The sequence below is a fragment of the Thamnophis sirtalis genome, unplaced genomic scaffold (assembly GCF_051295495.1).
Source record: "Thamnophis sirtalis isolate CommonGarterSnake01/CBP01778 unplaced genomic scaffold, rThaSir2_p1.2 scaffold_3, whole genome shotgun sequence".
Classification (NCBI taxonomy): domain Eukaryota; kingdom Metazoa; phylum Chordata; class Lepidosauria; order Squamata; family Natricidae; genus Thamnophis; species Thamnophis sirtalis.
This window is the reverse complement of record NW_028261383.1, coordinates 9,843,232-9,866,900: the sequence shown is the minus strand read 5'-3', so window position 1 is coordinate 9,866,900 and position 23,669 is coordinate 9,843,232. Positions and strand designations below refer to the sequence as shown.

Here is a 23,669-nt window from a genome sequence, read left to right as displayed (position 1 = left end):
GTGAATATGGAGCTGCTGGTCTTTAACTGATCCAGTTATAGGCATCCTAGGCTTTAGGGAATTTGGGGATTCCTTTGTCCTTTTGAAACAGTTCCATTCTCAATCCATCCACCCTGCAATTTGGGAATTATATCAAGCCATAAAAATGGGTCAGTATCCAGTATGACATGGGGATATCTTCAGGTTAAAACCCACACATCTTAAATTTGACAAGTTTGAGAAAGATTGTTCCCACACATCTGGAGGACACCAACTTAAAAAAAAAAATTTGTATCATCTACAGATCAAATTCGGAAGGCAGAAAAGTAAGCCTGCTGCATTCCTTGATCAAATGCTTTATTGAAAATGTTGCTTAATATTCTAAATTATTCTTGAGTGTCTGATTGACTGAGTGATTGATTAAAACTGGCAGACCACTCAAATTCAACAGAATTCTAAATCTACTGGCAGACTAAGAGAGATAGAAGAGGGGGATCTATGCTACTATTGATCTCTCCCCCCTTAGTATTTAATGTAAGAAAGGGTCACGTCTCCATCAATCTCCAGGGTGCGGATTTGTTTGATAGGGACATAGTGATGGGTGTAGTCGAAGAAGGGCTGGTCGTTGGCATAAAACTTGAATTCACGGTTGTCACAGTGGATTGAGAGCTGGGAAGAGAGGAAGGATGTTAACATGGCTGAACTAGCACATCTGGATCACCTACGGCCCTCCACGCAGGGGGGCACGCAATCCACACCATCCATAGCTTGCATCAAAACCAAAAAGCACCCCCTATATATAAGGGATGGGAACTTTAAGAGCGGGGTTCAGAACTGCCATACTGTTTTCTACACAACACACAAACACACGCATGCACACACACCAGCCTTCCAACTGTTCAGATTTTAAAATTGTGCTAGCTGGGAATTATGGAAGATGGAGTAGTCTGTTTTACGTAATTTGAAATCACCAGCTGGATCTTTTTCCCTACTTCTTGCTGGCAACCAGACAAGCTCTTTGCTGGAATCCAGGGGTGTCTGCATAACAGTGGTGGGTCCCAGATCTCATTGTAATCGGTACGGTGCAACAGGGCTGGGCGTTCACCACATGAATGCGCGCAAATGCGCACAACACGCACGTGCATACTTACCACCTGCAATGCTCCACAACGCCCCCGCGATGTTCCAGCTGCTCAGCAGAGCACTGCGCAGGCGCCATATGCTTCCTGCACATGTATGTAAGCCCCGAACCGCTCAAATACCGGTAAGGAGCGCAGGCAGGCGGGTGGGCCCTCCAGAGCACCGTACCGGAATGGTACCTGGTGCTCCCGGCAGGCACCGGTAAGCCCATCTCGGGGCGTACCAGTCATAACCCACCCCTGCCGCATAAGGTAAAATATGGCCAATATATCGATTTCGTAGCAGTGGCAGCGATATTGACTTTTTTGACCTCCTCCCTGTGGATCCCCCTCTCTGCTGGAATCAAAGCCAACTCACCTTAAAAGTCCTGTCCAGGCTGGAAAGGGTAAAAGGTCAATTTCCGTTCCTCATTTTCCCAGTCGCCATTCAAAAAACTATTACGTACTACAGCTCTCCACGGTTTCATGCGAAGTTCAACATGCAGAGCAATATCTTGGCCAGCCATAAAATTGATTTCAAACCTTGGAAAGAGAGAAAAAAGCAGGCATATTAGGCTAGGTCTTTGAAGTAAATAACAGGAAATCCGATTCCCCCCCCCTGCCCCTTAATCCAACAGCAGCCTGCCAGATCCTTCCATGGATGAAGGCTAAAGCAAAAAACAACAACTCTTGTTCCTTTTTCCAAATATTATTTATTGGTGGGCTGCTGCTGAATGTGTAAGTTCCAGTTAGCATTTTAGATATTTATTTGTTCATTGCATTTACATCCTGCCACGGTTTAACCAACTCTCAGTGAGTTATAAATTAGACAAACACATATTAAGGAACCCTGATGGTGAGGTCAGAATGCAGTATTGCCCACAGCCTAGAGTTCGACTGCTCCGGGTTGACTCAGCCTTCCATCCTTCCAAGGTCAGTAAAATAAGGTCCCAGATTATTGGAGGCAATATGCTGACATTGTAAACCCCTCAGAGAATGCTGTAAATCACTATAGGGTATTGTATAAGTTTAAATGCTATTGATATTGCTAAAATAAATATATATATTCAGCAGCAGTCTAGCAGTGACTAGAATTCTTCTGATGAAGAACAGCTGATCACTGCTATATGACAATTTGGCTCCAAATCTTTCTTCAAATCCACCTCCTAACCCAGAATTCCCCAAACTCTTTCCTTGCCAAACCTTTTATCAAATTTCTGATTCCCCCACTTTGGGGGACCCTGCCTTAAGCTAACGGCCCTTGCTTCTTCTTGTGGCACTGAGTTCCACAGACTGTGTTTATACTGTGCAGAATTGTGCTTCCACTCCCCTTAATCTCCTTGTCCTCTGGGTCAAATCTGTGGATGTGTAGAGACAGGAGAGTCGGAGAAAGGAGATGAACTGGGAAAGGACTACGAGGGGTTCTAACACTGGTGCTTTGCTGTGCCAACCAGAGTCCCAGTGTCTAACTCTTGGGCAAGGTGGCAAGTTGGGCCGAAATGTGTGATGCCAGGGAGATGCCAGCAGGGTGGGACCTGTGGCTCTGACTGCAGAAAGGCAACAATGCACAATGGTTACGATTCCATTCCTCTGCCTGAATCCCCAAACGCATGTCAGAAAAATGAGTTTTGAGACCTTTTGCCGTTCTTTGGAATAGAGCCTCGCACTGTGATGGTCCTCTCAGCTCCCAGACCTCCAGGGATGTCACCTGTGTAGGGCACCGGCTGAAATAGGCAAGAATACAGGTTACACTTAACACTCTCCAATCCAACCCTGTGGCTCTCGTCCCTGCTAGTTAAAGGTCAAGGAAGTTGCAGTCCACTAGGTCTTGGGGTGCCAAAGGGGAGGCCCACCACATGGGTGGGAGGCAGCTTGCAGGATCTTGTGTCAGGTGGTTACAAGCATCTCTTCCTTTAACCAGGCAACTCAGCCATTGGCTGCGTTCAAGGGGTTTGTTTGCTCAGTAAAGCTGCCTGCAGTGGGTGGTCAAAATATTCAAGGTGGAAGCCTGGATGGAACCAACAAAGCCCAGGATATTGTCCCATGTGCAATGGACACAGAAAACAGGTGGGCTGGTGATGTTGCTGGTGGGGCTGTTGTGTTGACTTTTTGAATCACAGGCTGTGAAAGACCCTGCATCACAGAAGACTGAGTTTACAGATAAAATCATCAACCTTGGTTCTACCAGCTGGTTTCCTGGTGCAACATATAGGTCTTTCTACTCTGCCCCACGTTGACCCAACAGTAAGGTGACCAGATTTTCAGATTGCAAAAGAGGGACACCCTTCACCGGGGGGGGGGGGGGGGCTTGATTAAAAAAATTTTTTTTGTCAAAAGGTCACCCCAGGACACTGAAACCAGCATAAATACGAATCTGTTGCCAAACAAAATTTTGATCACGTGATCATGAGGATGCTGCAACGGTCGCTAAGTGTGAAAATGGTCGCTAAGTGTGAAAATGGTCGCTAAGTGTGAAAAATGGTCATCATATTGCATCACAAAGATTTGCAAAGATCACATTTGCAAAAAGGAACATTTCTTGTAGTAAATACATTTTATAAACAATTTAAAAGTAAAATTCCCCCCAAAATAATAAAAAAGGTATTCTATAAATAAAAGAAATCCTTAAAAACCATTGTTAAGTATTACACCAGCAATAATTTATACTGTCACCATTTCAAACTATCATCAGAAATACGAATCTGTTGCCAAACATCAACATTTTGATCGCGTAACCATGAGGATGCCACAACGGTCGCTAAGTGTGAAAATGGTCGCTAAGTGTGAAAAATGGTCATCAGTCACTTTTTTCAATGCCATTGTAACTTTGGTCACTAAACAGCCATGTTCCTGACTTAACAACCACCATGATTCACTTAACGTGGCAATAAAAGGTCGCAAAATGAGGCAAAAATCATTTAACAAACGTCTCCCTTAGCAACAGAAATTGGGGGATCAATCCTGGTCGTAAGTCGAGGATTACCGGTAGCCAATTGCAAAAGGCAACTTTACTTGGAACAGGTGAGATTGTGCCCGGATCCCTTTCATGCCAACATCCCATCCTGTCCATGGGGAGAACTCCACAGGCGGACAAAAGCCCCAATCCCCTCTCAACCTCCAGCTGACTCTGCCATCCGCCATAACCACACATGCCCCTCAAAGGCAAAACTCAGGGGGCTGAATTCTACAGGGGGAGGAGTAAAGGGGGGATTTGAGGGGCAGCCCAAAGCACCATCTGTCTAAATTTGCATCAGGCAGGCAGTAACATTTTCATAGACCATGATCAGAGGAGCAGCTGATCCTATGGAGAGACTCCTCCTGCATTCAGTCCCAGGCCTACAAGTGGAAGTACCCTTCCTTCCTTCCTCCTTTCACCTTCCTTCCCTCCCTCCCTCCCTCCCTCTTTCTTCCTTCTAGCCTTCCTTCCTTTCCATTCTTTCTCCTTCCTTCCTCTTGCCTATCTGCCTTCTGTCTTTCTGCACTTTAGATCTCTCTTCCTCCTTCCTTCCTCTTTCCATCCTTTCACCCAAAATCAGGATGTTTTATTAGCATCAGCATCATTCTGCTGAAAATGCCAGATTCTGTGGTACTTCTGGATGAGATTTAGAAAATTACAGAGACATGAGGAACCATTATATAATTTCACTTGGCAAAACTCTGATTAAAATAATAGCAACAAAATGTAAGGTTTTTTAATTTTAAAACTCTAGCAAAACATAGATTTATTTCTAGTTTAGTTAATTAATGCCATTATAAACAGGAATGCAATTGATTAAATAAAAATGACTTTTTCTTTTATTAAGAATACTTATTCTACACTAAACTAGAAAATATTTCATAGGCCCTTCAACAAGTTTGTTACAAATTTTCAGGATTGCATGCATTCTTGAAACTGATACCATGTAATGTTAAAAAGCAGATCACTAACTAAGTACACTAAAAACCATGTTTAATTATTTGCTAGAGGCCAATAGCAATGATGAAGAAATTTCTCTCATCCTCAGTGACAATATTTTTAGGGCCAAAAAATAAAACTCTGTATATTGGATCTGTTGAATGGAGAAAGGCCTGCCCCCCCCCTCCCCCAAATGAGACACCTTCCACGATAATAGGAGAGGAGAGCCTGGAGACAGCAATCACAAGGCAGAACGTAGCTAAGAGAACGGGGCAGCTAAGAGAACGGGGCGGGGGTTGGGAGAAGGCATGGGACTGGCTGGGAAAGGAGGGAGGGAGGGAGGGGGAGAACATGAGTGTGTGTATCCCTCCTTCCTTCAGCCCAACACTCTTGCTGGCATTCTGGCCAGACGAGAGGGACTGCAGAGGGTCTAGGGCAGCGAGTCATTCAATCAATGGGAAACTTGCCTCTTGGAAGGAATGACCCGGTTTGGCTCCCACTTTCAACAATCAAACAGAGAAGCGAAGAGGCAGGAGAGACGAAGCGAGAGCCAAGCCGAGCTAGAGTGTTGGGCTGAAGGAAGGAGGGATACACACACTCACGTTCTCCCCCTCCCTCCCTCCCTCTTTCTCTCTCTCTCTCAAATGGCAAATCGCTGCTGGGAGCCCGGTCTCATTTGGGGGAGGGGGAGGAAGCAAGCCTTTTTCCATTTCAAGGAGCTGCCGCTCCTCCCCCCCCCACCTCTTAGAAGTCCAGCCAGCTGCCCGCCAAGCTCTCCACGGAGACTCACCCAGAGTTTTCACCGCCACAGGCTCTGCTTGGGAGGACCAGGCTATGGAGGGCATAGCATGGTCATCTCAAGCGAAGCTCCACTCCCCCGCATAGCTGCATTGCCCACACGGGCGGGGATTCAAAGTATCCAGCCGGATTTCTTGAATCCCCGCTTGTCTGGCCAACGCAGCTAGGCAGGCTCTGCTTGGGAGGACCAGGCTATGGAGGGCATAGCATGGTCATCTCAAGCGAAGCTCCCCTCCCCCGCATAGCTGCATTGCCCACACGCGCGGGGATTCAAAGTATCCAGCCGGATTTCTTGAATCCCCGCGCGTGTGCGCAACGCAGCTAGGCAGGTTCTGCTTGGGAGGACCAGGCTATGGAGGGCATAGCATAGCATGGTCATCTCAAGCGAAGCTCCCCTCCCCCGCCTAGCTGCGTTGCCCACACGCGCGGGGATTCAAAGTATCCAGCCGGATTTCTTGAATCCCCGCGTGTGTGGGCAACGCAGCTAGGCGGGCTCTGCTTGGGAGGACCAGGCTATGGAAGGCATAGCATGGTCATCTCAAGCGAAGCTCCCCTCCCCCGCATAGCTGCATTGCCCACACGCGCGGGGATTCAAAGTATCCAGCCGGATTTCTTGAATCCCCGCGTGTGTGCGCAACGCAGCTAGGCAGGTTCTGCTTGGGAGGACCAGGCTATGGAGGGCATAGCATAGCATGGTCATCTCAAGCGAAGCTCCCCTCCCCCGCCTAGCTGCATTGCCCACACGGGCGGGGATTCAAAGTATCCAGCCGGATTTCTTGAATCCCCGCGTGTGTGCGCAACGCAGCTAGGCAGGTTCTGCTTGGGAGGACCAGGCTATGGAGGGCATAGCATAGCATGGTCATCTCAAGCGAAGCTCCCCTCCCCCGCATAGCTGCGTTGCCCACATGCGCGGGGATTCAAAGTATCCAGCCGGATTTCTTGAATCCCCGCGTGTGTGGGCAACGCAGCTAGGCGGGCTCTGCTTGGGAGGACCAGGCTATGGAAGGCATAGCATAGCATGGTCATCTCAAGCGAAGCTCCCCTCCCCCGCCTAGCTGCATTGCCCACACGGGCGGGGATTCAAAGTATCCAGCCGGATTTCTTGAATCCCCGCGTGTGTGCGCAACGCAGCTAGGCAGGTTCTGCTTGGGAGGACCAGGCTATGGAGGGCATAGCATGGTCATCTCAAGCGAAGCTGCCCTCCCCCGCATAGCTGCATTGCCCACACGCGCGGGGATTCAAAGTATCCAGCCGGATTTCTTGAATCCCCGCGTGTGTGCGCAACGCAGCTAGGCAGGTTCTGCTTGGGAGGACCAGGCTATGGAGGGCATAGCATAGCATGGTCATCTCAAGCGAAGCTCCCCTCCCCCGCATAGCTGCGTTGCCCACATGCGCGGGGATTCAAAGTATCCAGCCGGATTTCTTGAATCCCCGCGTGTGTGGGCAACGCAGCTAGGCGGGCTCTGCTTGGGAGGACCAGGCTATGGAGGGCATAGCATGGTCATCTCAAGCGAAGCTCCCCTCCCCCGCATAGCTGCATTGCCCACACGCGCGGGGATTCAAAGTATCCAGCCGGATTTCTTGAATCCCCGCGCGTGTGCGCAACGCAGCTAGGCAGGTTCTGCTTGGGAGGACCAGGCTATGGAGGGCATAGCATAGCATGGTCATCTCAAGCGAAGCTCCCCTCCCCCGCCTAGCTGCGTTGCCCACACGCGCGGGGATTCAAAGTATCCAGCCGGATTTCTTGAATCCCCGCGTGTGTGGGCAACGCAGCTAGGCGGGCTCTGCTTGGGAGGACCAGGCTATGGAAGGCATAGCATGGTCATCTCAAGCGAAGCTCCCCTCCCCCGCATAGCTGCATTGCCCACACGCGCGGGGATTCAAAGTATCCAGCCGGATTTCTTGAATCCCCGCGTGTGTGCGCAACGCAGCTAGGCAGGTTCTGCTTGGGAGGACCAGGCTATGGAGGGCATAGCATAGCATGGTCATCTCAAGCGAAGCTCCCCTCCCCCGCCTAGCTGCATTGCCCACACGGGCGGGGATTCAAAGTATCCAGCCGGATTTCTTGAATCCCCGCGTGTGTGCGCAACGCAGCTAGGCAGGTTCTGCTTGGGAGGACCAGGCTATGGAGGGCATAGCATAGCATGGTCATCTCAAGCGAAGCTCCCCTCCCCCGCATAGCTGCGTTGCCCACATGCGCGGGGATTCAAAGTATCCAGCCGGATTTCTTGAATCCCCGCGTGTGTGGGCAACGCAGCTAGGCAGGCTCTGCTTGGGAGGACCAGGCTATGGAGGGCATAGCATGGTCATCTCAAGCGAAGCTCCCCTCCCCCGCATAGCTGCATTGCCCACACGCGCGGGGATTCAAAGTATCCAGCCGGATTTCTTGAATCCCCGCGTGTGTGTGCAACGCAGCTAGGCGGGTTCTGCTTGGGAGGACCAGGCTATGGAGGGCATAGCATGGTCATCTCAAGCGAAGCTCCCCTCCCCCGCCTAGCTGCATTGCCCACACGGGCGGGGATTCAAAGTATCCAGCCGGATTTCTTGAATCCCCGCGTGTGTGCGCAACGCAGCTAGGCAGGTTCTGCTTGGGAGGACCAGGCTATGGAGGGCATAGCATAGCATGGTCATCTCAAGCGAAGCTCCCCTCCCCCGCATAGCTGCATTGCCCACACGCGCGGGGATTCAAAGTATCCAGCCGGATTTCTTGAATCCCCGCGTGTGTGGGCAACGCAGCTAGGCGGGCTCTGCTTGGGAGGACCAGGCTATGGAAGGCATAGCATGGTCATCTCAAGCGAAGCTCCCCTCCCACACCATCCGCTCGCGGCTCTTAATACTCACCAGTCAGCGCAGCTGCAACCTCTTTCGTCTTTTGGTGAAAGGAAATGGAGACTCGCGCAGGCGTGCTGAAAATTTCCCATCCCAGCCAGCTCACTGATTGGCTGGAGTCCAGGTCAATCCAATCAGTGAGCGGGCAGGCTGGGCTGGCTTAAATTTGTAGGTAGGTAAAAAAGCACACTTTTTTTGGCGCTCGCAGCTCCCGCCCATCAGCTGCTAGCTTGCTGGGCTGGCTCATCGGTAGGATAGAGAACAAAACGATGAGCCAGCCCAGCAAGCTAGCAGCTGATGGGCGGGAGCTGCGAGCGCCAAAAAAAGCGTGCCTTTTAAAAAGGCGGGCGGGACGCGGGAAAACGCATTGAAAGGCGGGGGTGTCCCGCCAAAAGCGGGACGTCTGGTCACCTTAGGTATGCAGGAAGGCTAAGATGTAAAACAGGCAGGAATTACTTTAAGCAGTGGTTCCCAAACTTTTTCAGTCCACCGCCCCCTTGGTGCTACAAACTGATCCTCAGTGCCTCCCACCCAGTGGTGGAATTCAATTTTTTTTACTACCGGTTCTGTGGCCGTGGCTTGGTGGGCATGGCTGGGGATCATGTGACCGGGCGGTTTGTAGGACGGAAGGAAGATAGTAACAGTAAAATTCAAAACTGTAACAATTAATTGCACATTTATTCAAAATCCAATTAAAAAACCTTTTTAGTTAATGTTAATTCAACACAATTGTTGAACATGATCCAGTGATACCAGGTTCTCAAAGTCTGATAGTCATTTTTCAAGAACGTTAGTAACGTAGTAAACTCAGTAAAATTTAGTAACTACTTCACTGTTCAGTAAATTCTGTGTAATGCAGTGCATGCCTGATAATTCACATACACACTGCTGCCTTTCCCCCCCCAAAATAACAGGGTGGGGTGGGGGTAGAGAAGGAAGAAGACTTTGTTCTGTGGTATCTGCCATTTCAGAAATGCTCATTAGACTGCCCCACGTGATCAGTCTTTCCGTATTCCTCAATATATTGGTGCCCAGCAGCTGGTCAAAATCCTAGTAGTACTTATGGAACTGTAGATGATACTATGGCAAAATACAAGCCTTGCAGCTCATGTATACTCACACAACATAAGAGTGATTCCATTATCCAGGTTTATCTGTGACAAAGGTCTCACTGTGCATAAATATCAAGATAGGAAGGGCACTTTATTAAAAAAAAACTGCAGTGTTTTGACTCCATTTGGTTATAAAACATCTTGTTTGGAATACTGGAACATTTGTACAGCATTTTCTTCTAATATGGAACGTTGTTCTATCATAATTTTGTTTTGCTTTGTTTTTTTCCTGTATATGACAATATCCAACTTTAGACAGTAATTAGACCACTTTTTAATTTACTTTTTAAATATGTTGGAAATGCTTATCCCTTTTCCACAATCTCCCCTATATTTCAGTGTTCAATTAGATTACTTTGTAACTCAAAGTTTGAGAAACCACCCCAAGTACCCTTCCTCCCGCTCCTCGCTTTTTAAGGCCACTTCTATCCTCTTTCCCCCCCTCCCTGCATGTTTACCTGTGTTGCATTTCTAAGGTGGGAGGGGTAGAGGCAGGCAAGAGTGGCGCATCCGTGTGGAGCGGGGGCAAGAGGGATTGGGGGGGTGGCTCTGTTGCACACGCACGCTGCTGCGATGCAATCCTCGCGGAGGCAGCTCGCAGCACAGTCCCGGAAAGGGAGTCAGAAGTAAAGCCATTTATAAAAGCGCGAGAGAGGCAGGCGAGCGCTCTTGCGTAATGACATCGGACTCTGCTGCGTAATGCAGCACCAATTCCCAATCCCTGAAATGCAGGCCCAAGGACAGCCCTGTTCAGTCCCACATCTCTTCTCCATGCACAGCACACGTATCAGAGGAGAAATGCAGGCAAAAGGCTCTTCTCTTTCTTCTCTGCCTCACTCCCCCCCACCCTGCAGCCTGACATGCTTGTATGCCTCCTGAGCGAGCGAGCGAAAAATCCTTCCAGTCTTTGGGACGTTAGACTGAATTTCACCCCTGCTGGAAGTGCTCAGATGACTGGCGGCCAACAGAGCCCTAGGCAGAATTGCGCCCTGCGAGGGGACCATCTCACGTACTCCTCTGCCACCTCCTTTGCCTCTTAGCGCCTCCCTGCTGCCCCCTTGCCTCTTAGCGCCCCCCTAAGTCATCCCACCGCCCACTTTGGGAACCATTGCTCTAAAGGGAGATGAGAAAATTCTTTCTGACTCTTGACTTGTAAACTGTGTGGCAAATGCTGTGTAAAAGCCCTTCAGTGGACGTTAGTGGGGATAAAGGCTTTGAGAGAGATTTGTTGTTGCTTACAATCCCAATGTGTTCAATTGGAGGCGTGGGCACGTCTGGTAAGGCGGCTGCAGCCGGAAAGGTAAGGAAAAACCAAAAGTGCCTTTGAGTCCAGAAGGATCTCCTTCCTTCTTTCAACCAGATGGCAAGAGAAATTCTTGAGGAGGAAATGGGGAAAACGCCAGGAACCTTCTCTCTGCAGACTTCAAGCATGCTCTGTTAGGCTTGGAGCTGTTTTACTATAGGAGAAATAGTTTGTACAGGTAGTCCTCGACTTACAACAATTGATGCCAAATTTTTTGTTAAATCAGTCACGTTTAGTGCAATTTGCTCCATTTTGTGACCTTGCCACAGTTGTTAAGTGAATAACCACAGTTGTTAAATTAGGAACACAGATGTTAAGTGAATCTAGTTTTTCCCGTTGACGTTACTTGTCAGAAGGTTGCAAGAGGTGATCACATGACCCCAGCACACAACGGTCATAAATGTGAGTCAGTTCCCAAGTGTCTGAATTTTGATCACGTGACCATGGGGATGCTTGAACGGTCGTAAGTGCAAAAAACGGTCGTAACTCACTTTTTGTAAATTGCAGTTGTAACTGAACGGTCACTACATGAAATGTTGTAAGTCAAAGACTATCTGTACTGTGTAGAAGTAGTTTTTCTTCTGAACTTCATATATGTGTACTTTTAAATGGAGGGCTTAAATATTTCCCCGCTCAGACCTTTTAAATAGTTAAATATTAGATATTTCCTAGTTCAGAAGTTTTCTTCTGCTTCAAAGTGGTATGGTTAATGGGGCTCTGTTATGGAGAAAATAAATGGTTCTGCATTTATTGGGGATAGTATTAGAATAGAATAGCATAGCATAGAATAACAGTTGGAAAGGACCCTGAAGGTCTTCTAGTCGAGCCCCCTGCTTAGGCAGGAAACCCTACACCAGATAAATGGTTATCCAACATTTTTTTAAAAGCTTCAAGTGTTGGAGCATTCACAGCTTCTAGAGGCAAGTTATTCCATTAATTGTTCATTGTTAGGAAATTTCTCCTTAGTTTTAAGTTGCTTCTCTCCTTGATGAGTTTCCACTCATTGCTTCTTGTCCTGCCCTCTGGTGCTTTGGAGAATAGCTTCACTCCCTCTTCTTAGTGGCAACCCCTGGGATATTGGAACACTGAAAAAAGCAGAAAAAATCCCCCTTTCATCTTTATTCTCTTTTGGGGCAAGAAATTTTGGATTGAATTGCGGTTGTCTAATACATCTCAAAGTTGTATTGCTTTCAGACGTGTCCCTTGACACTTCAAATACAGGTAGTCCTTGACATATGACCATATGCAGGACAGCAAAAAGAACATATATTGCCACTTGGTTGCGTCCGCTGAGTCCTGCCCAGCTTAGGATAACCCACTCCCTCCTAAATAGGAGGGATACGGGGGACCCCCTGCAGGGTAAGGCTGAGGATTATGTCCAGTTCTTAGCGGACAAAGTTGCTCGGTTTCGGTCGGACTTGGACTCCACCTTCGCAGATCCAGCCGAGACACAGGGGGATAACTTGGCAGACCATCTCTGGGTTGAGTTTCAGGATGTTGCCTCTGGGGATGTGGACAAGGCCATACGAGCTGTGAGTGCCTCCACCTGTATTCTGGACCTGTGTCCCTCCTGGCTGGTTGCCAACAGCAGTGAGGTGACACGAGGCTGGATCCAGGCGGTCGTTACCGCCTCCCTTCGGGAGGGGCACTTCCCCGCCACACTTAAAGCGGCGGTAGTGAGACCCCTCCTGAAGAAACCATCCTTGGATCCAGCCGTTTTCAACAATTACCGTCCAGTCTCCAACCTCCCCTTTGTTGGGAAGGTTGCTGAGAAGGTGGTGGCCTTCCAGCTTCAACGGTCCTTGGAGGAAGCTAGTTACCTTGACCCCTTCCAGTCCGGCTTCAGACCTGGTTACAGCACAGAAACCGCTTTGGTCGCATTGACCAATGATCTCTGGAGAGCCAGGGATGGAGGCCATGCGTCCATCCTGGTTGTCCTTGACCTCTCGGCGGCTTTCGATACCATCGACCATGGTATCCTTCTGCGACGACTGCGGGAGGTGGGGGTGGGAGGCACTGTTTTGCAGTGGTTCTCCTCCTACCTCTCGGACAGGTCACAGTCGGTGTTGGTTGGGGGGCAGAGATCGACCCCGAGGCCCCTAACATATGGGGTGCCGCAGGGTTCGGTCTTATCCCCCCTACTATTTAACATCTACATGAAACCGCTGGGCGAGATCATTCGGAGGCACGGGATAAAATACCACCAATACGCGGACGACACCCAGTTGTATCTGTCCGCCCCGTGCCAACTCAATGAAGCGGTGGACGTGATGAACCAGGGTCTTGAGGCCGTTAAGAACTGGACGAGAGCTAACAAACTGGTACTCAACCCGGACAAGACCGAGTGGCTGTTGTGCTTCCCTCCCAATAATTTGGCCAGTGTTCCATCGCTCAGGCTGGGGGGTCAAATTTTACACCCCTCATATAGGGTTCGCAACTTGGGAGTCCTCCTGGACCCACAGCTGACTTTTGACCATCACTTGTCAGCTGTGACCAGGGGGGCGTTTGCCCAGGTTTGCCTGGTGCGCCAGTTGCGACCCTACTTGAACCGGGAGGCCCTCACAACAGTCACTCGAGCCCTTGTGATCTCTAGGCTGGAATACTGCAATGTGCTCTACATGGGGCTGCCCTTAAAGAGCATCCGGCGACTTCAGCTACTCCAGAATGCGGCCGCGCGAGTGATTGTGGGCGCACCGCGGTTCGCCCACATAACACCTATCCTCCGCGAGCTGCGCTGGCTACCTGTTGATCTCCGGGTGCGCTTCAAGGTGCTACTTACCATCCATAAATCCCTCCATGGTAGTGGATCTGAGTACTTGAGAGACCGCCTCCTGCCGATTACCTCCCTTCGACCGATTAGATCGCACGGATTAGGTCTCCTCCGAGTTCCATCCGCCAGTCAGTGCCGACTGGCGACTACGCGGAGGAGAGCCTTCTCAGTAGCAGCTCTGACCCTTTGGAACGATCTCCCTGTGGAGATTCGCACCCTCACCACCGTCCAGACCTTCCGCACAGCCCTTAAGAACTGGCTATCCCGTCAGGCCTGGGGATAAGATTCTAATCCGCCCCACCCGAATGCTGAATGAAAGTTGCGTTTTATTTTTTATTTTTTATTTACACACTGTCTTATGTTTTATCTTGCACTCCCCTTCCCATGAACTGTAAGCCGCCCTGAGTCCCCTCAGGGAAAAGGGCGGCCTATAAATAACAAATAAAATTCTAAAAATTCTAAAAAATAATTCTGTCCAAAATTTCTGTTGCTAAGTGTGACTTTTGGTAAGTTGACTTTTGTGCCATTTTAGCATAGTTCTTGCTGTGGTTGCTTGAATCGCAATAGTTGTTAAGTTGGTAATAGAGTTGCTAAGCAAATCTGGCTCCCCCATTTCTTGTCCGAAGGTCACAAAAGGTGATCACATGACCCGGGGACACTGCAACCGTCATAAATATGAGTCAGTTGTCAAGGGATTGTTAATTTTGATCACGTCACCATGGGGATGCTGCAGCTCTCTTTAAGTGTGAACAATAATTCTAAATCACTTTTTTCACTGCCGTTTGTAACTTCGAACTAAACAAACGGTTGGAAGTCGAGCACTGCTTCTGAAGCAGCAATGGATTATTTGTTATTAAGGGACAATCACGACTGTTAATCATTTTATGGAAATACGTTGTAAGTTGAGGACTACCCTGTTAGAATAGGTAGACACGACAGACTCCTTTTCCTTATGGAAACCTTACAGAGAAATTTCCTGACAGGACAATTAATCAGTGGAACAACTTACCTCCAGAAGTTGTAAATGCTCCGACACTGGAAGTTTTGAAGAAGAGATTAGACAACCAGTTGTCTGAAATGGTACAGGGTTTTCAACCCGAGCAGGGGGTTGGCTCCGGAGGGTGAAAAAAGGCCCTACGACCAAACTGGAAGTCATAGTTCCTGAACTTCCAGGTTGCCCATAGGGCCGGTTTTCGCCCTCTGGAGGCTTCAGGGAAGATCCTCAAGCTTCTGGAGGGCCTCTAGGGGGTGGGGAGCCTGTTTTCACCCTCCCTAGGCTCCTAGAAAGCCTCTGGAGCCTGGGGATGGCAAAAAAACAGCACCAAAAGTGTGGGGGGGAGAGCGCTGTTCGCACACACATGCATGCTGGGGTCACATGCATAGCATGGGTGTGGGGAAGCCCATGCATGACCCCACTGCCCTCCTCCCACTTTTGATACGCAATCCAAAAAACGTTAGCCATCATTGATATATGTCCTTCCCTCCCTCCCCAATATGAGGTTCAGAGATCTTCAAAAGGTAAGGAGGAGGGTGCGAGGTCGGGTGGGGTGGGACCCTGGGGGAGAGAGTGAAGGGCCAAGGAGACCCAAGGGTTAGGAAACAAAGCAAAAGGATGTCTTGGAGGGTGGGGGGGGCTAGAGATGCCTATGGCAGGCAGGCCTAGCCCTGCGCTAGGCCTCCAAGGAGTTTTTCCCAGCTCTGAGTAGATAGTGTTCTGATTAGCGACTCACATATTTGATTAATGGCTGCATCAGGGAGAGCAGGGGGATTCGGGTAGTTAAGGAAAGCAATTTCACTTCAGAGCCATTGCAACCTGCATCCTTAATTCAAAGCCCATAATAGTTATATCTTGAGAACTACTTATATGCGGAATTCTGGGGCTGAAAATCGGGTGAAATCAAGGTACAGTTGCGAGAAAACATGTACTGTTCGTGTAGTATTATTTTCAGCAGACTCTGTTTGTCTATTGTTGTGACTTAGGTGAAGTTCAGAGCACATTTTATGACCAATTCATGGAAAACTCCATGTAATCCCAAAGGGTTCACATACTTTTTCTTGCAACTATAGAAGACTGAAACTCCACATGTGGGAATTCCATGATCAACAGACAAAAGCTCCACCCAAAATTCCTTTTTGAGGAATTCCTCTACTTTTGGAAAAGGAAATATCCAGACGTTTTGCTGATAACCAGAAACTAGTAGTTAGTCATTTTCCTTTTCACTCCACTTACAAATTTAATCATGAGAAATATTTGAGCAAAATGAATCAGGACAAAAGTTAAACAATCAATTTCTCACATATACTGGGAGATCACAAATGAAATTCAAGCATTCTCTAAATTCATCTAGCTTTCCTCATATGAATTACCTTGTGTGCAATAAGGGATGATTTATGCTTGAAGTAATGACCACAGACTCGACAATTCAAAGATTTCTCCACGGTGTGAGTCCTCTGGTGTGCCACCAGATTGGAATTCTGACTGAAACCTCTCCCACAATCAGGACATTCAAAGGGTTTCTCTCCTGTGTGAGTCCTCTGGTGTGTTGCCAGATTAGAATTATCACTAAAACTTTTCCCACAGATATGACATTCAAATGGTTTCTCACCTGTGTGAGTCCTCTGGTGTTTCACCAGGCTGGAATGATCACAGAAACCTTTCCTACAGGAAAGACATTCAAAGGGTTTCTCTCCTGTGTGAGTCCTCTGGTGTGTCACCAGATTAGAATTCTGACTAAAGGTTTTCCCACAAATAGGACATTCAAAGGGTTTCTCTCCTGTGTGAGTCCTCTGGTGTATCACCAGATTGGAATTTTTACTAAAGCTTTTCTCACAGAAAGGACATTCAAAGGGTTTCTCTCCTGTGTGAGTCCTCTGGTGTATCCGTAGGCTGGAACTCAGACTAAAACCTTTCCCACAATCAGGACATTCGAAGGGTTTATCTCCTGTGTGAGTCCTCTGGTGTCTCACCAGATTAGAATTATCACTAAAGCTTTTCCCACAGATATGACATTCAAATGGTTTCTCACCTGTGTGAGTCCTCTGGTGTTTCACCAGGCTGGAATGATCACAGAAACCTTTCCTACAGGAAAAACATTCAAAGGGTTTCTCTCCTGTGTGAGTCCTCTGGTGTGTCACCAGATTGGAATTCTGATTAAAGGTTTTCCCACAAATAGGACATTCAAAGGGTTTCTCTCCTGTGTGAGTCCTCTGGTGTGTCACCAGATTGGAATTTTTACTAAAGCTTTTCCCACAGATAGTACATTCAAAGGGTTTCTCTCCTGTGTGAGTCTTCTGGTGCTTCACCAGGGTGGAATTATCACTAAAGCTTTTCCCACAATCAGGACATTCGAAGGGTTTCTCTCCTGTGTGAGTCCTCTGGTGTCTCACCAGACTGGAATTCTGATTAAAGCTTTTCCCACAATCAGGACATTCAAATGTTTTCTCACCTGTGTGAGTCCTCTGGTGTTTCACCAGGCTGGAATGATCACAGAAACCTTTCCTACAGGAAAGACATTCAAAGGGTTTCTCCCCCGTGTGAGTCCTCTGGTGTGTCACCAGATTGGAATTCTGATTAAAGGTTTTCCCACAAATAGGACATTCAAAGGGTTTCTCTCCTGTGTGAGTCCTCTGGTGTGTCACCAGATTGGAATTTTTACTAAAGCTTTTCTCACAGATAGGACATTCAAAGGGTTTCTCTCCTGTATGAGTCCTCTGGTGTGTTCGTAGGCTGGAACTCAGACTAAAACCTTTCCCACAATCAGGACATTTGAAGGGTTTCTCTCCTGTGTGAGTCCTCTGGTGTCTCACCAGATTGGAATTCTGACTAAAGCTTTTCCCACAGATAAGACATTCAATGGGTTTCTCTCCCATGTGAGTCCTCTGGTGTGTCACCAGGTAGTAATTGTCACTAAAACGTTTCCAACAAATCGGACATTCAAAGAGTTTCTCTCCTGTATGAGTCCTCTGGTGTGTCCGTAGGCTGGAACTCAGACTAAAACCTTTCCCACAATCAGGACATTCAAAGGGTTTCTCTCCTGTATGAGTCCTCTGGTGTGTCACCAGATTGGAATTCTGACTAAAGCTTTTCCCACAAATAGGACATTCAAAGGGTTTCTCTCCTGTGTGAGTCCTCTGGTGTGTCACCAGATTGGAATTATCACTAAAGCTTTTCCCACAGATAGGACATTCAAAGGGTTTCTCTCCTGTGTGAGTCATCTGGTGTGTCCGTAGGCTGGAACTCAGACTAAAACCTCTCCCACAATCAGGACATTCGAAGGGTTTCTCTCCTGTGTGAGTCCTCTGATGTCTCACCAGATTGGAATTCTGACTAAAGCTTTTCCCACAGATAGAACATTCAATGGGTTCCTCTCCTGTGTGAGTCCTCTGGTGTGTCACCAGGCTGTAATTATCACTAAAACTTTTCCCACAAAGCGGACATTCAAAGGGTTTCTCTCCTGTATGAGTCCTCTGGTGTCTCACCAGATTGGAATTCCAACTGAAACGTTTCCCACAGTCAGGACATTCAAAGGGTTTCTCTCCTGTGTGAATCCTCTGGTGTGTCACCAGATTGAAATTTTTGCTAAAGCTTTTCCCACAGATAGTACATTCAAAAGGTTTCTCTCCTGTGTGAGTCTTCTGGTGTTTCACCAGGCTGCAATTATCACTAAAGCTTTTCCCACAGTCCGGACATTCAAAGGCTTTCTCTTTTGTGTGTGTGGTCTTGTGTCTCAGGAGGTGGGAATATCTAATGAAACTTTTCCCACAATCTCCACACTTATAAGGTTTCTCCATGGAGTGAATCCTCTGATGTATTACCAGGTGGGTATTACGATTGAATCTTCTCCCACACGCAGGATATTGAATGGGTTTTTCTCCTTTATGGTTCCTCTAGTGTTTCACAAATTGGAATCATAACTGAAAGTTTCCCAACAATCAGGACATTCAAAGCATTTATCTCCTATCTGAATCTTCTGATGTATCACCAGGCTGGATTTGTGACTTTCCCATAATCAGGACATTCAAAGGGTTTTTCTTCTGTGTGAGTTGTGTCTCTTCAGATGGAAATGTCTAATGATGTTTTTCCCACAATCTGGATACTCATACAGTTTCTCCCTGGAGTCAATCTACTGAAGTGTCACCAGACTAAAATTGTGACTAAATTTTTTTCCCACAGTCATGACATTCAAAGGGTTTCACTTTTGTGGGAGTCCTTGGGTGCTTCACCAGGGTGGAATTCTCACTGAAACTTTTCCCACAGAAAGGATGTCCAAATGGTTTTATTCCTGTGTGTGCATCCTTTAGTGTCTCACATTAGAATTTCTAATGTAACTTTCTCACAATCTGCAGTCATACGTTTTCTCCCTCCTGTGAGTTATCTGATGTAGCACCATGTTGCCATGCTCACTAAAACATTTACATTGGGAGCACTTCCCTCTTGTGTGGTGATACTTCCATGAACCACAAGGGAGCTGTTGTGACCATAGTTTTTGCCACTTTCAGGTAATTTGTATGGATTTTATCCTTTCTGCCCCCTCTAGTACATAATCAGTTGTGATTTGCAATCTGTGCTTTTCCCACAATAGGCAAATCTATGGAGCTTTCCCACAGCTGATATACTTGAGGAGGTCAAAATTATGGACAATGTCTTGTTTAGTGGTGCTTTCATTTAAGTCGTCTTCTTCCTCACAGAGAGAGGCCTTCCTCCCCACGGACTTCCACATATATCCCTCTTTTGCTGAATGATGTAAAATCTCCGTTCACCTCTCATTCAATTTATCCTTGAGTTCTCCATATTCTGCTTATTCTTTCTCAATTTTCTCTCTTTTGTCAGCTGCTGGAGGAGAAGATTTGTATGGTTTTCTGCAGGAAATGGAAAATATTTTGATTTCTGCCTTGATTTTCTTCCCTTTTCACAACTGATTGTTATTTTGCAGTTGTCCAGAGTGCTCTTATTGCCATCCTGGTCATCTGTAAGATGCAAAGAAAAGTGTAACTTTAATTGTTTATAAAATGGTTAGAGATGAGGTGAAAAAAGAAGAAGTATACACCACTTTTGTTCATGGAAGTCCTCAGCTGCAAATAAGGGCAGAAAATACTGTCTACAACCCCTCCGGTGACATCCTTGTTGTCCTCACTTAACCTCCCACAATTGGAAATGATATTTGCATCACTAAGCAGCTCAATCATTAAGCATCGTGTCACATGACAGTGCCAACTTATATCTGTTCCTCTGTAGTTGCTAAGCTAATTACTATGGGTTGTTAAAGGCAATTTCATATGACCGTGACTTGCAATTTTCTGCCAGTATATCCAGTGATTTTGCTTGTTGGAAGCTAGCTGGGAAGGTCACAATTGGGGATCATGAGTGTGGGATGCCGCCACCATCATAAATGTGCAACTATCGGCAGAACCCAAATTGGTGCAATTCCTTTTCCTGCACCTTCAAAACCAGTCACTACTTTAGTGCGGTCACGGAACAAGTGCTAGGATTACCACAAATTTTGTGGACCAGGTGCACATCTGCTTCTAGTGTGCCATAGTAACTTTGAAGGCTCAGGAAGGAAGTGGTAAGTGAGGACTACCTGTGCAACGAAGATACCAATAGCTATTTTTTAGAAAGTGCTGGATTAAGCACAATTGAATCCGATTAATGTGTGAGTGTTTTCAACTGGTAAGCTGATTTTATTACTCAAAGAGATACGGTCCGCATAAAAATTTAAGCTAATTGAAACCAAAGAACAGAAGAATCTAGGGGCGAATTGTTTTTTTTTTTTTATGGGTTTATGGCCGGTGGTTACCCTATTTCTTTAATGTTTTAAATGCTACTTACATGGATAAAGGAAAGATTACTTCAACATCTCCTCTGACTCTCTTTAAGTGGGCTGTAAACCAATTTACTATAATTTGGCTCCTTACAATTTGACACTTTTATTGCTTGGCTGTGTTTGTCTAAGATCAGATAAGATTGCACAGCTCCCAGCTTGTTTTTACTTGCAAATACCTTAAAGCCTCTAAAGGAAGAAATATTAGCTGCGTCATAAACATGGCGTCTATGCAAGTTTCAAATGATTCATTTAAAATGATTTTCTCCGCGTTTCAAAAGTTGTCTGACACGTATGATAGATTTGAAAAAAAGCTGGACTATTTGTTGTTTTTAACATCAAAATATGAAGAAAAAAATGAGAACGTTGAATGTTTGAATGTTCCTGAAATACAAATGAAGAATGTCAGAAATGAAGTTTCTCAATTTGCTGACACGCCGGGCATCTGGTTTACTTCGGAGGGAGAAAGAGATGCAACGTTTGAAAGGGGGGCAGCCATACAGAAGATTTATTTCAAAAGACAGAGCGCAGGAGGAATGAGAAGCATTAAAGAATTTATACTTTATGAAATATCATTTGCAGAATTTCTGATACCACCACTGAGAATTAAAGACAAGCTGAAAAGTGCAACAAGCGTAGGACAACGATATTATATCAGAGGCATCTTAAGCAAAAAGGTGCGAAGATATTCCTGTTTGGACTTGCTTATAAAGACGTTTGGTGAACTTGTTCCATGAACGGCAATAGGATTAAGGAGGTTTTGTTATTGGAGAGACACAGGCTGATAGATGGAAGAATACAATTCAAAATTAGCTAAACCTAATTACTCTTATTTGTAATAGACATCGCTGAATAATTGATATTGATAGTAATGTATATAATGTGGAGTTGATATGATAAATAATAATTGGATATGAGAAGGGAAGGTTGGAAATATTTTTGGACCATATACAAAGGTTATTAATCACAATAATTATCACTATTAAAAATAAAATAAAACTATATATACAGTTAAATGTTAACTAATATGGGGAAAATGTTACGATATACGATATAATTACATAAAGAAGGGAGAATGATTATAAACTATATGCATGGAAGATGGAATTTTTGGTATTAAATATTATGGATGTTCAGCTAAAACAGGATATGAGGATTTGATGTTAATAGAGGATTTTACAAACAAGTAAATGAAATGCTAGCATGTGGTTATGGATTAAATCTTTGGCATAGTTAAGGATGAAGGATGTTTAAATAACTGTAGTCAACTAAAAGTGGAGGTATAATGATGTCAATATGGTAAACATTTGAGTTAAGATATTTGAATTAATATGGATTAATGGAAGAGATGCACCAAAACATGTTGTACCAGCTGATATACTTTTTTATAATATATACCTGTGTTTTTCCCCCCTCTTTTTTCTTCTTTTGTTTTTCCTTTTTTTCCCCTGCCTTGTTTTTTGTTCTTTTTGTCTTCTCTATGTTTTGATTTTTTCTTTTCCCACTGGTGTGGGCATGTGGTGTTTAAGGAACAAAATAAAAACTTTTTTTTTAATAAGAATAAAATGACAATTGTTAGTACTAGTATTATGAGAATGACTATGTTTAATGTTACTATTGTATTTTTATTAGAAGATATATTAAGAAGGAAATGTAGAGCTTTACAATGTTTTTAAATGTTCAATGTATTATAACATATGGAAGAATGCTGCACAGAAATATTTGTACCCAGATGACAAACTGCTTATGGAAAGATGGAATGTTTATATTTTTTAAAATTGAAAATAAATACATAAAAATTTTAAAAAAAGAGATAATAGGAGACTTTAGCTACCCTGATATCAACTGGGAGACAAAGTGTACAGCAAGCAGAAGATTGAATAGATTCGAAACCAACTTAGCTGACAACTTTGTCATCCCAAAGATAGAGTGAACTAGTGGAAAAACTATACTCGACCTAATTCTTACTAATAGGGAAGCGACAGAAGGAGTTGAAGTTGTCGGAATCTTGGGCGAGTGACCACGTCTTACTGGAATTCAATGTAATGCAAACACAAGCAATAGAATATAACCCAACAAGTGTCTTAAACTTTAGAAGAGCTGATTTTAACAAATTCAGAGCCTAAGCAAAATTTCATGGATAAAAAAGAGAAAACAATGCAGGGAGTGTGGGAAACTAGGGGTGACATGATAGCCATCTTCCAATACTTGAGGAGTTGCCACAAAAGAGGGAGGGGTGTCATCCTATTCTCCAAAGCCCCTGGAGGCAGGACAAGGACCTGCATGGACACTCATCAAGGAGAGAAGCAGCCTAGAATTAAGGAGAAATTTCCGGACACTTCAGAAGTTGTGGATGCTCTATCATTGGTGGCTTTTAAACAGAGACGTTTGTCTGAAATGATATTGGGCCTCCTGCTTGATCAGGGCGTCGGAATAGAAGACCTGCAAGGTCCCTCCCAGCTCTGTCACAAACCCTCCAGTGATGGGAGCACCCACAACCTCTGGGGGGAAACCATTCCCGAAGAATCAACCTTCACTGGAAGGAGACTTTTTCAATCTTCCCATCAGAAGGGAAATTGCAGCCACCAGTTTCACAGCGTGCAGCACCAGTGGACTTAAATTTGGGGAGGAAGGGAAGGAACCTGCAGCAGCAGCTGAGATGCTTCAGCCCAGTTGCTTCTTTGCTTCCAGGCCGTGGAGGAAACCAAACAGCCCGACTTACTCCCGGACTCACCTTCCAGCTGCTGCTTCGATCATGAGAAGAGCAAAAAACCCGCTCTGCACACCACTCTCCTCCCATGAGTGATCCGGAAGAGGAAGTTCAGCTGTCTTAAAGGTGCTTTTTTCAAAAGGCAACTGGACTTTCTTTCTTCTACGCTTCCCGTCGCTTTCCAACCTTTCTAGCAACACAGTACTCGATGGTTTTAACTCCTTTAAGCTCAACCACAGGTATTATCCGCTTTCTAGGCATAGGTGTTGCCTGTTTGAGCACCATCTTCAGATAGGAGGCAGAAAAAAATCCTTCTCCAGTTTCTACCTAAGGC

The 23,669-nt window shown here is 46.0% G+C and overlaps 1 protein-coding gene across 3 annotated transcripts; it reads right to left on the bottom strand.

The window, feature by feature from the left end:
* Positions 1-319: 319 nt before the first annotated feature.
* Positions 320-23,441, bottom strand: LOC148047124 (uncharacterized). 3 transcript variants are annotated; one of them, XM_087708304.1, is made up of 5 exons: positions 23,360-23,441; positions 16,172-19,771; positions 2,733-2,821; positions 1,477-1,640; positions 320-648 (listed from the first exon to the last, which is right to left on the bottom strand). In XM_087708304.1, exons 2-4 carry the CDS (start codon positions 18,593-18,595, stop codon positions 1,478-1,480), a joined length of 2,676 nt encoding a protein of 891 aa, XP_087564430.1. In that variant the 5' UTR covers positions 18,596-19,771; positions 23,360-23,441; the 3' UTR covers positions 320-648; position 1,477. The 3 variants fall into 3 exon arrangements, 2 of the variants coding, with proteins under 2 accessions (XP_087564430.1, XP_087564431.1); XR_015695838.1 differs by lacking the exon at positions 320-648 and having other exon boundaries at positions 1,503-1,640; positions 16,411-19,771; XM_087708305.1 differs by lacking the exons at positions 320-648; positions 1,477-1,640; positions 2,733-2,821 and having other exon boundaries at positions 16,066-19,771.
* Between the last annotated feature and the right edge of the window lie 228 nt (positions 23,442-23,669).

Excerpts from the sequence above, each read along its gene's own strand:
- LOC148047124 (XM_087708304.1), bottom strand. The coding sequence starts at position 18,595 with ATGGAGAAACCTTATAAGTGTGGAGATTGTGGGAAAAGTTTCATTAGA. Across the intron at positions 2,822-16,171 it reads CATCCCTTATTGCACACAAG|CCGGTGCCCTACACAGGTGA; the intron begins GTAATTCATATG and ends TGCCTATTTCAG. Across the intron at positions 1,641-2,732 it reads ATTCCAAAGAACGGCAAAAG|GTTTGAAATCAATTTTATGG; the intron begins GTCTCAAAACTC and ends TCTCTTTCCAAG.